General features: G+C 35.1%; 1 protein-coding gene across 1 annotated transcript; it reads right to left on the bottom strand.

Annotated features, from left to right (window-relative positions):
* Positions 1 to 19: 19 nt before the first annotated feature.
* On the bottom strand, positions 20 to 3,109 carry LOC111023610 (Auxin-responsive family protein). Its single transcript, XM_022301087.2, has 3 exons — positions 2,357 to 3,109; positions 2,014 to 2,268; positions 20 to 585 (listed from the first exon to the last, which is right to left on the bottom strand). The coding sequence occupies exons 1-3, from the start codon at positions 2,996 to 2,998 to the stop codon at positions 298 to 300; spliced, it is 1,185 nt and encodes a 394-aa protein (XP_022156779.1). The 5' UTR covers positions 2,999 to 3,109; the 3' UTR covers positions 20 to 297.
* Between the last annotated feature and the right edge of the window lie 11,301 nt (positions 3,110 to 14,410).

The following is a 14,410-nucleotide window of genomic DNA, read 5'->3' as shown; positions in this document are numbered from 1 at the left end:
TATTTTAATAAAATGTATATAAAATACAATTCATTTGAGTTGTGCATTATAATTAATCCATGTCCCACTTGAGAAAAATAAAATAAACACATGCATGAAGTAGTGAGTGAGTGAGTTGAGAATGAATATTTGCAAAACTAAGATGAACTAATTATACAAAGAGGGCTCTCACATGGAAGAACCTCACCAAACCAAACCACCACAAGAACACCAACAATAAACAAATTATATATAAGAGTGACAAAGTCTTACTATGTGAAGAAGCCTTGCTTGCTTCCCGGGTGCCCGACCGAGCGTCTATGGTCGGGTTTTGGGGTCGTAAGGCTTGGTAGATTTGTTAGAGCTCTTCCTCTTCAACACCACAACCCAAGTGAAGGCTTCCAGGAGGAGGGCGATCACGGCGACAGTGACGATGACGATGATGTAGGCCGACTTCCATTTGTGGTCGGGGTTGAGTATGTGGAAGCCTTTGAAGATGTTGATGATGCTGAGGATGATGATGGAGTATCCGACGCTGTGATGGTAGATGTTCCAGTACACTCGGAATTTGTGGTCTTTTTTTGGTCGTAAGAACAGTGCAAACATCTGCCCAAACAAACAACAAATCAACAAACCACTTTCTATTTCTACTTCTTTCTTGTTTTTTTCAATTGAAAAAATAAATTCTCTAAAATTTTAAATTTTAGAAGTTTCATTTTTTAAATTAAGCATTAAATTTTTTATGTTATATATATTTATTATGCATTTCATAATTTAAGTTAAAACGATGTTTTTGCAAACCAAATAAATAAATAAATTTGATTTTGTTGTTTCCAAACAATTTTTTGTAAATCTTTCTCGAAAAATGAGAAACCAAAAATCTATATTTCTCACAAACAGAATTCGTTGCAAATTCCCCTCCTTGTGAAGTTGAGTTTCAATTTTAAAATTTGTTGACAGAAACTTATCTTGAAACAAATTGAAACAAATTAAAATATTGAAGGTAAAAGTAAAACTTTAAAGATTTTAAAAGATAAATTCGAAAACAACATAGAAGATTTGGTATAATTTAGCATTTATTTAAATATACTTAAATTATATTTTGGTCTCTAAATTTTTAAAGTTTTTTTAATTGACATTTTTAAATGTTTAAATATTTTATTTTAGCCTCTCAATTATCCATTAAAAAAATCATTCTTCTTTTTAATTGTTCTTTCTTTTAATTTTATTAATAAAATATTCAATAAATATTTAGCATAAACAAATCTTTCATTTTTTTTTGAAACGAATAAACAAATCTTTTCATCATCACCCAAATCAATAAAAATATATCCAAACAAATATTTGAAATAACATGTAATCATGTTAAATTACAAATAAAAAAATTACTTAAAAATTAAAACAGCTTTTTGAAAAAATTAGGACCTAAAACAAAGTGCAAAAGTTGAGAGTAGAAAAGCTAAAGATTTAAAAATAATTTTTGAAATTTTTGAAACAAAGTAAGATTTAAAAATCAACCAGATGAAAGTTTTCTCTTTCAAAAAAAAAAAAGGTGCCTTTTTTTAATTAAAAGAAGATTACTTTATATATTATTTCTAAAATTTTAAAACCGTTTGGAAAAGGGAAAAAACAAAATCGTTCTTGTATTTCCATTCATGTATGGAATAAGTATAATTAAGTTTAGAAAGAAAACAGAACATATTCTAAATCAAGTTGCTAAACCAAATTTACTTATTTGAACAAATATAATAATAATCACAGAGAGAAATAGAGAATGCACGAACACCATTAAAAATAAATGAATAATTCTTTCTTTAGCTACTTTAATTTTAAAAATAAATAAATATGATTTTCCTAATATTCTTTCTCCCAATCAATCACCATCATCAATCAAAGTAAAGAAAAGATACTTTCTCGGCGTTCTTTACGATAATTTTCCGGGAAAATTTGCAGAGCTTGGGAAAGAAAAATGGCGAAACAGAAGCAACTAATTCCGAGACAGAGTAAAAAATGGGAAGGAAAAAACGAAAATACCTGCAAAGTGGCCATGGCGAAGAGCGCAATTCCAATATTCCGGTGATCGGTAGCCTGATACCCTACCGATTCACTCCCAAGCTTCAAACCAGTCGCCCACCCGGCCACTCCAATGGCGTACGCCGAAATCTGACACGAAATATGAAGATAAAACCACGCCGGATCCGCCTCCGGGAAAACCCTAAGGTACCTCGCAATCACAACTCCGATCGGGAACAGAAGCCCCCAACTCACAGCGTTCAGAACTCCATGAATCTGGAAATCAAATCAAATCAAATTCGAATCAATACGAACACACAGAACCACAAAATTCCGATCAAATCGAGAAGCCGAGAGATCGCACATTTTTCCTCTTCGTTCGCGAATCGACTCCGCCGCTTGCGGCGCCAGTCGATCCTCCGCCTCCGCCGCCACCGCCGGACAAATCTAGGGCTCCTTTCGAGTTCAGATTGGGCGCTGCGAAGTCGTGTGTGCCAAGGCTGGTTCCTTCGACGGACGGCCCGACCTGCCAGACGTGATTCACCTTCTTCGCCGCCTCCGGCACCTTCAGTTTCGCGAAAATCGTCAATACGCCGCCTGAAAACTCCGCCGCCGTGTCCCAAACCTCAAACGAAAGCTTCGCGGGCTCCACAGATCCATAGGAGGCGACATTGTAGGTCTTAAGAGTAGGAACGCCGTCGGCGAGGTAGGCAACGAAGGCCTGAGAGCCGACCATACCGTCGGCCTTGGGATTCACCGCCCAGGCGATCCATCCGCCGGATTTGGCCGGAGATGCGTCGAATGCGACGGAGAGAGAGGAATTAGAAGAATCGTAGGTCCAGTGGAGGAATGCGGAGAGGGAGGGGAGATCGGCGCAGTGAGAATAGAGATTGTTGTTGGAGAATTTCCGGGAAGTGCAGGTGAGAGAATTTACTCGGGAAACAAACAGAAAAAGCAGAAGAAGGGAAAAAATCAACCCCCAATCTCCGGAAGAAGAAGAAGCCATTGGAGGAGGAAGGGGAAGAATTGGGGGCTGGTTTTTTTCTTTTCTTTTGTCTTTTTTTTTTCGGAACAAAATTAGGGTGTCAGAAAGAGTAACGGCGAAGCCACTGCTTTATAAATAATAATCACAGCGCGGCAGAATTTTGGTACTATAATTAGAGAGATCGTGTGGGGAACAGATGCTACGGATCTGCGACACGTGGCGGGTTCGTCCTCTTTCTCGGGCTGATGGATTGTCACACGACAATTCGTTATATTTTTCAAATTTTGTTTCCGCCGTTTGGATTTAGTTTTAATTTTGAAAGTATTTATCTTTAGTTTGATGAAATTTTGGGTAGACACGTTGTAATCATTTTAATTATAGTTGTTGTTTTCAGATATATAGTAGATTTGTTTTTTTTTTAATTGTTTTTGGATACTGTAATTTAAATAGTAGAAAATCTGAAAATAAACATTCAGAATTTTTAGATTTTAAATTTTAAATTTTGTAATGCAGAGTTAGTTAAAAAATATTAAAACTTTGCTAAATCTATTACTTGGTGTTATAAATTGGTTAAATTAGAACATGTAAAGCCTAATGTATTAATAATTATACAAGTTTATAATATATATTTTAATAAATTAATTAATAATATTTTATAGTGAACTAAAGTTTGGTAGTAACTAGTACTGGCTTACAAATATATCACTAGATATACTCTGCAACTATTCAAAAATTTAAATTAAGATTCAATTTTCAAATTGGCTACTCAGGAGAAGTGTTCATGAAATTTGGTTGAAGTACTTTTTAGATCCAACTCAATTGTTTAGGTGGTAAATTTATTTAACCCAAGCAACCTTTATTATAATAAACCTAATCCAATCCAACGTTAAAAATTTTTGGTTGGTTGGTTCGGATTATTCGGATCATTTATTCAAAATATTGTATAACAAAAGAGAAAAAAATAAATAATAATATGTTAAACATTTATTTATATACTGTCTTATATTTAATTAAGATATGTATGTCTATGCTTATTTATATGGTTAAAAAGTATACTAAAAAGACTTTAAAAGTTAGTTTTTTTTTTTTTTCTTTCTTGAGATGGTAGCAAAGAAAATAATCAGTAAGCAAAAATAGAAGAACAATCTCAGCAACAACTCCAGAAACTTTCCTAGTCATCTTTAAGCAAAACCATAGAAGAATGGTGACTACTGCCATAGATGCCAACTGATGCGCCGCTCTGTTTCCTTCATGGAGGGTAAAATTGAAACATACCACATCAGAGAAATAGCAACACCCACGTAAATCATAAAGAAGACGCCCCACATCAGAGAGATCCTTACAAAAGATGAAAACACTGTAAGGAATCGGTTTCCGACGAAACCTATGTCAAGAGCCACGACAAACCCTCTCGAACACCCATGGCCTCTGCCAAGTCCACTGAAGCACAATGAGGGATAAACAGAGACGCTCCAAGAAGAAGATGCAAACACAATGAGGGATAAACAGAGATTCTCCGAGAAGAAGATGCCCCTTGGAATCACGAACAATAAGACCAAGGCCAAACTGCGAAGAGGAGGAGAGAGGAAACATCAGTATTCACATTGTAGCACCCAAGCTTAGGAGGATGCCACCTGCAATGAACACACTATGAACCTACATCACGCAAGAACGACTGAATTGGGTCATGGTCGCTCGTTAGCTCTTAATATAGTTCGTCGCCCAATCACCCATCGAACCAGTAGGAGACTCCCTTAGTACACAAACCCAATTATGAATGTTCCAAATGACCTAGAGAAAAACAGCAGGCCTTCAAAGTCATCCCATTGAAGTTTTTCCTGTAAACCCATTAAGAAAAATAGATAATTGGGGATAGCCCGAAATGCAGGAGATAACCGAAATGAGGATGTGACCAAAAGGACAAAGCCGCATCACAGAACCATAACAAGTGGAGGTTGGATTTGTAATGATAATGCAAACAAAGTCTCACATTGAGTAAAGAAGAGCATGGATAATTATCTCCATTAGTACGAAACATTTTGGATTAAACAAAAAAACAAAGTATTATGCCGGATTCTAGTTACAATTGAAATGGAATTAAAAATCAAATTGGAACTTACAGCTTAAAAGAAAACTAAAGGAAAAAAGGAAAAATTCAACAAAACCTTTTACCTATAGGAAAAATGATAGTTTAGCTTCGTTATCTCAACAGTGGAAGATCACCCTCCCCAACACAACTGCATAACTAATAGACATTTGGAATATCCACACCATGTTGGAACAGAATCGAACACATCAGAAGCCAGTTGCCATGTCGAAATGCCAAATGAATCCATCTGGAAGATGAGACACCCCTGATACTGTTCATGACACTGAGTTCACTAACAACAAAAATAGAACTAAGCTCCCGACATGAGGCCCGTAGCGTATTAGAACGGAATGAAATAACAGGCTTCTCAAAATTTATAGTCTGCCCAGATGCACGTTCGAAATAGCGTATAATATCTCGGACCACATTCCCTTTTTCCCTTCCAACTTAAAAAAGAAGGCTATCATCTACCAAGAAAATGTGTGAGAGAGGAGGCTCTACCGTGCAATAGATAAATTGGTAAGAGTACGTCGTCGCTTCACCCCGTGGAGGAAACAAGAAAAACCTTCTATACACAGGAGAAAAAGGTAGGGGAGAAGTGGATCCCTCTGCTGGAGTCCTTGACTTGGAATAATATGCCGAACCCATTCACCATTGAGAATGAAAGAATAAGACATTAAATTCATAGACCATAAGTTCATATACACCCATGACTCTGCAAAGGCAAGCTCAAGCATAATATGTTCAACAAATACTCACTCGACCAGGTCATAGACCTAACTCATATTGAGTTTCAACACTGCCAACCAACCTTTCCTTGCCACCAAGATTTCAGAAAATGAACACACACTCACGTCCGAAAATCGCATCGACGACTACACAACGACCCAGTATGAACGAAACTAGCACTCGTTTCAGGCTGTTAACCAATACCTTAGAAATCAACTTATACACCACATTACAGAAAGGAAATCGATCAAAAATAAATATAATTATGTATAATTTTTATGATGAGTAAAAGAAATAGTTTTAAAATTAATAATAAGTTCAGGTTGATTCAGTTCACCCTAAAAGAATAAGTTTCAAAATTGTAGGTCACCTTTTACGACCTACAATTTTTCTAGTATTATTCTTGAAACAAGCTTCGGGAGAGGTATATTTTGCCTTTAAGTTTCTAATTTAGCATTATTTAAAAAAAGTAGAAAAATAATGCCACATGAATGTGGCATTTTATGAGTTGTAGTGAACTCATAAAATGCCACGTTAGTAGAGTCCAAGCACCAAATTAAGTGTCACATCAGCTTAACTCATCATATCATTTTGAATAATTTTCTAAATTTAAAAGATTAAAGGGTCACTTTTAAAACTTTAGAGACCAAATAGACACTGATCTAAATTCTACCTAAACTCTACAAATAAAAAATGTATTTTACTCGATATATTTATTCTTTGGGCAAAATAGGTTCATTTTGAGTTTAGTGTCTATTTGATCTCTAAAGTTTTAAAATAAACACTTTACTCCCTGAAGTTGAGAAAATAGTTTTAAATGGGCTTTTAGCTTATTTGACTTTAGTTTACCTGATATATGAGATGACTGGCAATTAATTGATATTAATTGGTGACTAGTCAAGGTAACATGATAATTTTAAACGAGTTCACAAAAAAATATTATTTTTTAATTTTTTAGTGGGGTGAGCCAAAAACCTATTAATAGATAAGAACACATTCCAACCAATTCCTATATCAAATTCGAACTAGTCTCTAATCCCTATTGGGAAAAAAATAGATCCTTCTGTAAGTTCTTCAAACAGGTAACAAAGGATGAGATAAGGATAGAAAAGCTTAACACCATAAGGATTATACTGGTTTGCCACTATCTTGAGACTACGTCCAGCGAAAAAGCAAGTTCAACTATAATTGAGAATATTACAATCGAGATCTCACTTAAGATATTACTATCTTGATTCTAAGTATCCTAACAATGGCTACCTTGGATTACACAATTGAAAATACTCTCACTAAACCCACGAGATACAAACTCCTTTTTCACACAGTACCTACAACCACTCAAGTCTCTCTTATTTGGATTCTGTACAAATGAAACCTTAACAAAATGGTTCTATTTATAATAGGTTAAATATCTCAATCCTCATAGGAAAACAATATTGTAATCCTTATAAGACAATAATATCTCATTCCTCGTAGGAATTGACAATAGTGTTGAAAATCTTTTTCCTCGTAGGACACGGGTCATCTATTTTGGTCTCATTATCCCAACAATCTCTCACTTGGAGACAAAACATCGATCTTGACTCTCATTGCAACAGCAGTCTCTGATAATCTTGTAAAACTCCAAGGTTTCTTCTGCAACAACTTCTGATCTTCTTGAAAAAATCTTCAAGGCTTCTCCTACAAGTTCAAAAACTTGTAAAACAAAATATCAGAAATAACTGGTCTCGATCTTGACTTTCATCAGATCTATTGTTATCGTTTCGTTTGCTACGAGACTTGCCACATTCATCGACAAACACAATCTGATAATGGAAATTGCCTGTTCATTTGTCTCTAACCCATCTTCATCTTTTATCCATGCGAGTCGTTCTTTTAAAGTTTTATTCAACTTCTTGCAGGTCAAGTAATCATTAATCAGCATCTTTCAATATCTGAAATTGGCCCCATCAAACTTCATGATTCCTTCAAAACCTGACTTATTTGCCGATCCCATGACCCTCTAAACCAAACGCTCTGATACTAATTGTAAGGAAAAAAAAAATAGATAAATCGATCATCCTATAAGTTCTTCAAACAGGAACTATTTGATTTTCTCCTTGCACAGGCTAAAATTAGATAAGTAAGTAACAATAACAAAGGAATAAGAGATAGGGATAGAAAAACTTAACACCAGAGGGATTATACTGGTTCGCCCCTATCTTGGGACTACATCCAGTCTTCTACGAAAAAAACAGGTTCAACTATAGTTTGGAATATTACAATGGAGATATATTACTATCTTGCTTTTAAGTACCCTAACAATGACTACTTAGAATTACACAATTGAAAATACCCACACTAAACCTATGAGATACAAATTTCTTTTTCACACACTGCCCACAACCACTCAGTTTCTCCTATTTGGATTCTGTACGAATGAAACCTTAACGAGAGAGAGTTCTATTTGTAAGAGGTCAAATATCTGAATCCTTATAGGAAAACAATATTGTAATTATCCTACTCTTTGTAAGAATTGACAGTATTGTTGAAAATTAGGACACGAGTCATTGGTTTTGGCTCCATTACCCCAACAATGATGTATTGAATAAACTCATATAAGCAAAAAAATCTCAAATATCTTGATCATGAGACATATAATTGTCACTATAAATAAGAACCATAATTCCAACCATCGTGATTAATATTGACATAATACAAATAAGTAGATTGATCAAGTAGATGTGGCTTTTTCTTTCTAATGTGGTTTTTTTTTTTTACTCTCTTATAAGTCTTCTCCCATGTCTCTCTGCCATTCTCCCGATTCTTCTTGGTCGCTTATATTCCCTGATAGAGGATATTAGAATCAAAATCAAAGTTAGAAAGTTGAGATATAAAAATAATATAGTCACTAATTAACTGCCACATTATCTTTTTTGCTAGGTCCACCCACGGTCAAATGAGTTTAATGGGGTCATTTAGAACTATTTTCAAATCTCAAGAACTAAAGTGTTCATTTTGAAATGTTAGACCAAATAGATACTCATCTAAAATCTCCAGAATCTCGAGAGTCAAAAGTGTATTTACACCGGCGTATTTATTCTTTTTCTCTAGAAGTTCCATGGAAACCAATAAATAATGGTCAGTTTGTTATGTAATTCAGATTTTGTTTATTGTTTTTAAATTTATTGATTCAGTGAATAGAAAGATTTGTTTTTTAAAACTATTTTTGATTCCGTGATCCAAAATAGTGGAAATTCTAAAAACAACATTTTTTATCTTTTAATATTTTCAAATTCTCAATTTGAAACTTTAAAATACAAAATTTGATAAATATATTATATCATGTTACAAACTCATTTCTTTTTCTTCTTTTTTTTTTTGTTAAAATTAAAAATTTTAAAATGTAATATATTGGAATAATTCTACAAAATTTATAACATATATAGTTAATAAAATTAATATAATTTTTTTATTTAACTAAATATTTAGTTGATAACTACTACTAATTCACAAATACACTGATAAACATTTTGAACAATTTTCAAACACATATATGAAAATAAGGAAAACAATTTCCCATACAAATATATATATTTCTTAAACTGCCTAAGTGTTCGATTTTTTTAGAACAACTTGCATTAATACTTAATAAATAATTTCCAGAAAGATTACATGTACCATTTTATTAGAACACTTCATATTAAATTGGTCATTACTTTTTGTACAATGTATAAGGTTTTAGGAGAATTTTTTTTTATCCCTTTCTACATTAGTTCCACGTTTTATGCTAATTTTAAGCCCAAGCCACTTAGAAAGTAGAACTGGGGAGGAATGGCAAATTAGAAAGGAGGAATTTTAATATTATCATAGGTACCACATTCCACTATAATAAATGAAATTGGAGATCCTACGTCGTAAAAAAAATATATGACTAATTACGTGACTAATATCAATATCTATAAGTATAAGGGTAGTACTAGTCCTTTGGAAATGACGCAGTGGCAAAGACCTTGAGCTTCGTGGTATCATGAGGTCTTGGGTTGAAACCATGTGGTGGTTATAGTATTGCTAAGTCCAAGCAACGAGCATTGGTTATAGAGATCCACAACGTAAGCCACACGGTATTGATTTTGAGATATAAAAATGTTAGGGTAGTACAGAATTCAAAATAACTTTAAATACAACTCATACTAAAATGACCTATAGATGTTAGTGTATTAACTAAAAAAATTTAGCCTCGAGAATAAGTATATATAGCCCTAGTTAAGGTATGGATAACCTCCTCTTAAAACTTGTAGACTCAAATTCTAACCATTCTTAAAACTCAAATAAAGAATTTAAGTTTTTTTTCTTACTTTTTTAAGTTCAACAAACGTAAAAATAGAGATTGGAACTTGATACGAATATAATTGTTCATTATTGTATTTGGTATATATTTCTTTTTTGTGATTTTGTTTCCTTATTTCGTATTAGACAATTTCGTATATATCATTTTTTGTATCAACGAAAAACAGAGGAAAAGATTCCAAGTTTCACATGGTATCAGAGACTAGGTGTTTGCTAGGGTTTCTTGGGATATTTCTATACGATTGGAAGAAAGGTGCCACTGAAATTTTCTGTCGGTCACCGCCTATTTGCTAGGGGATTTGCTAGGTGAAAGGTTTGGTCACCGATCTGCAAGCTTCTACCGGATTGGTCATCGGCCCGTCTGAGTCCGCGATCGCTCGCCCATCCATTTGGTCGTTGGTCGCCGGTCGTCGTTACTGTCGGTCTCTCAATCGTACGAAGATTGAAGACTGTGGTTATTGTTCGATTTTTTTCGTTCGATTTATGGTCAGAACTTGTTTGCTCTTGGACGCATGTCGATTTACTGTTAGAGGTTGAAGTTTGTGGTCGCCGTTCGATTTTGTGACCGCCTTCCATCTTTTGTCGGTCGCCGTGTACTGGTAGGTTTATGGTTTAACGCTGCAGTACGAAATTTGGGGCTTGCTACTGTTCTAATTTAGTGCGGTTCAAGATTCTGGTTCGGTCCAGTTCACGTTTCTGGTTCGATCTGGTTCAAGTTTCTAGTTTGGTCCGATTCAAGTTTATGGTTCAGTTCAGTTCAAATCGCTGATTCAGTTCGGTTCAAACTGCTGGTTTGGTACAGAATCAGTTCTTTATTTTACTGTTTTTGGTGGGACTTATTTTTGGGTTGGCTTCCTTATGACAAATGACAACAAAACTCCACTGGCAAAAACTCCATTAGGAGTTGTCACAAAAATTGATACAAGTTCTCCGTTTTACCTAGGGCCACAGGATCGTCCTGGTGATTTCATTACTCCGGTTTGTTGGAAGCTCGATCATTTTGACGAATGGTCTCATGCGATTCGAGTTTCTCTTTCTTCTTGGAGAAAATTTGGTTTTCTTAACGCAACTATCACTAAGGTCGTTTCGCCAAATGTGTTGGGTGTGTTGCCCTAAACTCGTAGTTTGTATTTGTGTAAAAACAAATATATATTCAATAAAGTTTTATTCAATAAATTTGTTGTTGAATTCATAGCATTGTATTGTCCAAAATCCAATAAACTAAACATGCGAGGTTATTTTAGTGTAACCGGGACAGTATATGTACTGGGTATATATTTGATATACCCCTGGTATACGAGGTATATATTTGATATACCTTGATATACAAGTGGATAATGTCCCGTGAATAACCTAAAGGGTCTATAGTATATGGATAAGGTTGGATATCTTATCCTGGCAACACTATGGATACGGCCCACTCTGTAAAGGTTACAGATGACTCGATCCAGGTCGTTCGTGTGGAGACATGCGAGTGGGGGTATCCTATACAATGAGTTTGTATAAGATCGGACCACGAAATAGCCAATCTTTAGATATAACATCGTTAACTAATAGATTGCTGTTTCTTAGGATGACTAGACAACTCATTCTCAATCCTGAGTGAGTTATGGACTCCTGCCCGTGAGGGCTCGTCCTTTGATCTGTATGGGTGAGAGTGGCCCAAGTTGCCGACTCAATATTCCTACCATTTTGGGACGAGACCGAGTGGGGAGCTGGGAACATAACTTCACAAGATGGAATTCACTCCTCCCCGACTTTAGGGGAGTATATGAGTGTTCTCTTAAATGCTGACTCCGGGACTTGAACAAGGGGCCCCACTCTCATTGGCCCGAGAGGGACTTCCGGTTATTGGTCGGACCATAACCGGGTTGTTCATTAGAGGAGCAGTGGAATTTAAGAAGTAAGATGTAACTCAGGGGTAAAACGGTAATTTGACCCAACTTGAGTTATGAGCACTCGTGAATGATTGACTTGTCATTAATGGTCGTATATATCCGTGGACACGAAAACATTCGGCAGTGAGAAGAGTGCAACTGCGGGTCTTTAGTGGAATGACCCGTAGTTAACGAATGTTCATTAACTCGGTAAATGAGTTTGACGGGTTAATCTCGTATCGTTGGAGCTTCGGATCTGTAGGTCCATTAGGTCCCCTTGCTAGCTCATAACGGGTAAAACGAGGATCAAGTTTTGGAAGAATTTGAATTGTTCAAATTACTAAAGGAATTATATGTATATTGATACATTATAATATATAGTTAATTATAAATTAAAACTATATATTATGAGAGAAATTATTTGAATGAGATTCAAATAAAATTAATATGAATAAGATTCATATTAAAACTATAGGTTAAAAATAATGTGCATAAGACGTACATTAGAACTATAGGTTATACGAGAGAATATGGTTTAATTAAATATGAGATATTTATTTAAATGTTAAATAATTAATATTAATTTGATTAATAATTACTTAATATTACATTTAATTAATTATTAATTTGATTAATAATTACTTAATATTACATTTAATTAATTAATTATTAATTTGATTAATAATTATTTAATTTATTAATTATATTAATATAATTAATTATTAACTCCCCTGTATTATTGCAGGGGAGTGGGGAGTTATGTGACGTGGGGTAACTCCCCACGTCACTGGTTTTTTCTAGGATTTGCAGAACTGTTCTGCATAGAAAAGAAAGGCACAGAAAAAAAAAAAGCTATGCCAGTTCTCTCAATCGATCTCTCTAAAAAATTCCCTCTTCTTCCAAACGAAACGTTCCCACAAACGTGTTCTTGAGACACAGAAGGATAGTACGGAAGACACGGTGGTGGTGTTCGGAGGGAAATTCATTGAATAAAAGTTCTTCAAATGTAATGGTGTTCTCTATATTTTTCTTCTTGCACTTTGTGATTTTGTTTCCCAAATTTCACGAACAACGGTCCGCTTCCGCTCCGGGATTCACATCCCTTCAAAATGATGATTGGGTAACAATTCATTATATGCTCGTTTCATGGCTCATGAATACGATCGATCCTGAGGTATGCTCTATACTATCTAGTTATAATGATGTCAAGTTGTTATGAGATGATTTGAATGGACAATTCTCCAATGTCAATGGTCTTCGAATTTACCAACTTAAGGGATATATTAGTCGGTGTGAACAGAACAAAAATATGACTATTGCTGTTTACTTTAGTAAATTGAATATCTTGTGGGATGAGTTAGATAAACATGAGCCTCTGATTTCTTGCGAGTGTGGAAAGTGTACTTATCAGGTTGGAAAACTACACGAAAAATGACGCTCTGATGATAGACTTCATCAATTTTTACTCGGTTTGTGTTCTGATTATTATGGTTAGTTGAGGACTACTTTTCGGTCATAAGACCCTCTTCCATCCTTGAATTGGGCATTTCAGCAAGTGGCTCAAGATGAGTGGGTTAGAGGAATTACTCGACCTAGATCAAATAATGATGAGAAACCTGAGGTGGTTGGTTTTGCTGTGTGTACGGATAATAGACAAAAGTCACAATTGGATCGAGCAGAAAATACAGTATTGACCTATACTCATTGTCACAAATCAGGACATTCTAGTAGTATATGTTTTGTTTTACATGGCAGTCCAGATTGTTATTTGGAGATGTATGGGTCCTCATCTGATAATAAAGGAAATTTTAGAGGTAAAGCCACGTTCCACAAAGCTTCAAACAATTGTGGGCGTTCCACAGCACGTGCAAATGTCGTTGCCGTTGATGGCCCTCACAGTACATCACCCGTCGTGTTAGCCCCTCTGGAATTTACAACCGAACAGTGGGCGGCCTTAACAGTTGAGTTTGGTACTCCCTCTTCCAACCGGCTACACGGTAAGTATAAAATGACTGATTGGATTATTGATACCGGATGCTCATCATGTTACAGGTAATGATTCTTGTCTATTGGATGTTCACGTGGTTACATCTTGTCTCGTGGATCTCTCAGATGTTCAAACTGTAGTTGCTACTAAAACAGGCATTGTGAAACTAACAGACTCTATCCTTAATTACAGTGCAATTTGATATCGGTTTCACAATTGAGTGACGAGCTTCATTGTTTAGTTCAATTTGATTCTAACTCGTGTGCTATACAGAACCAACGTTCGAGGAAGGTGATTGGCACGGGTGAGCGAAGAGATGAACTTTATTATCTGCGCCAAAGCTTAACATTACAAGCCCTTTCAGTTTCTAGTTTGAAGTCTTGAAATCTTTGGAGTTATGGCATTATCGATTGGGTCATCCT

This window comes from Momordica charantia (genome assembly GCF_013281855.1).
Source record: "Momordica charantia cultivar OHB3-1 chromosome 9 unlocalized genomic scaffold, Mcharantia_2.0 BLBB01000009.1, whole genome shotgun sequence".
NCBI lineage: Eukaryota > Viridiplantae > Streptophyta > Magnoliopsida > Cucurbitales > Cucurbitaceae > Momordica > Momordica charantia.
The sequence above is the reverse complement of the archived record's forward strand: the minus strand, read 5'-3'. Positions and strand labels throughout refer to the sequence as shown.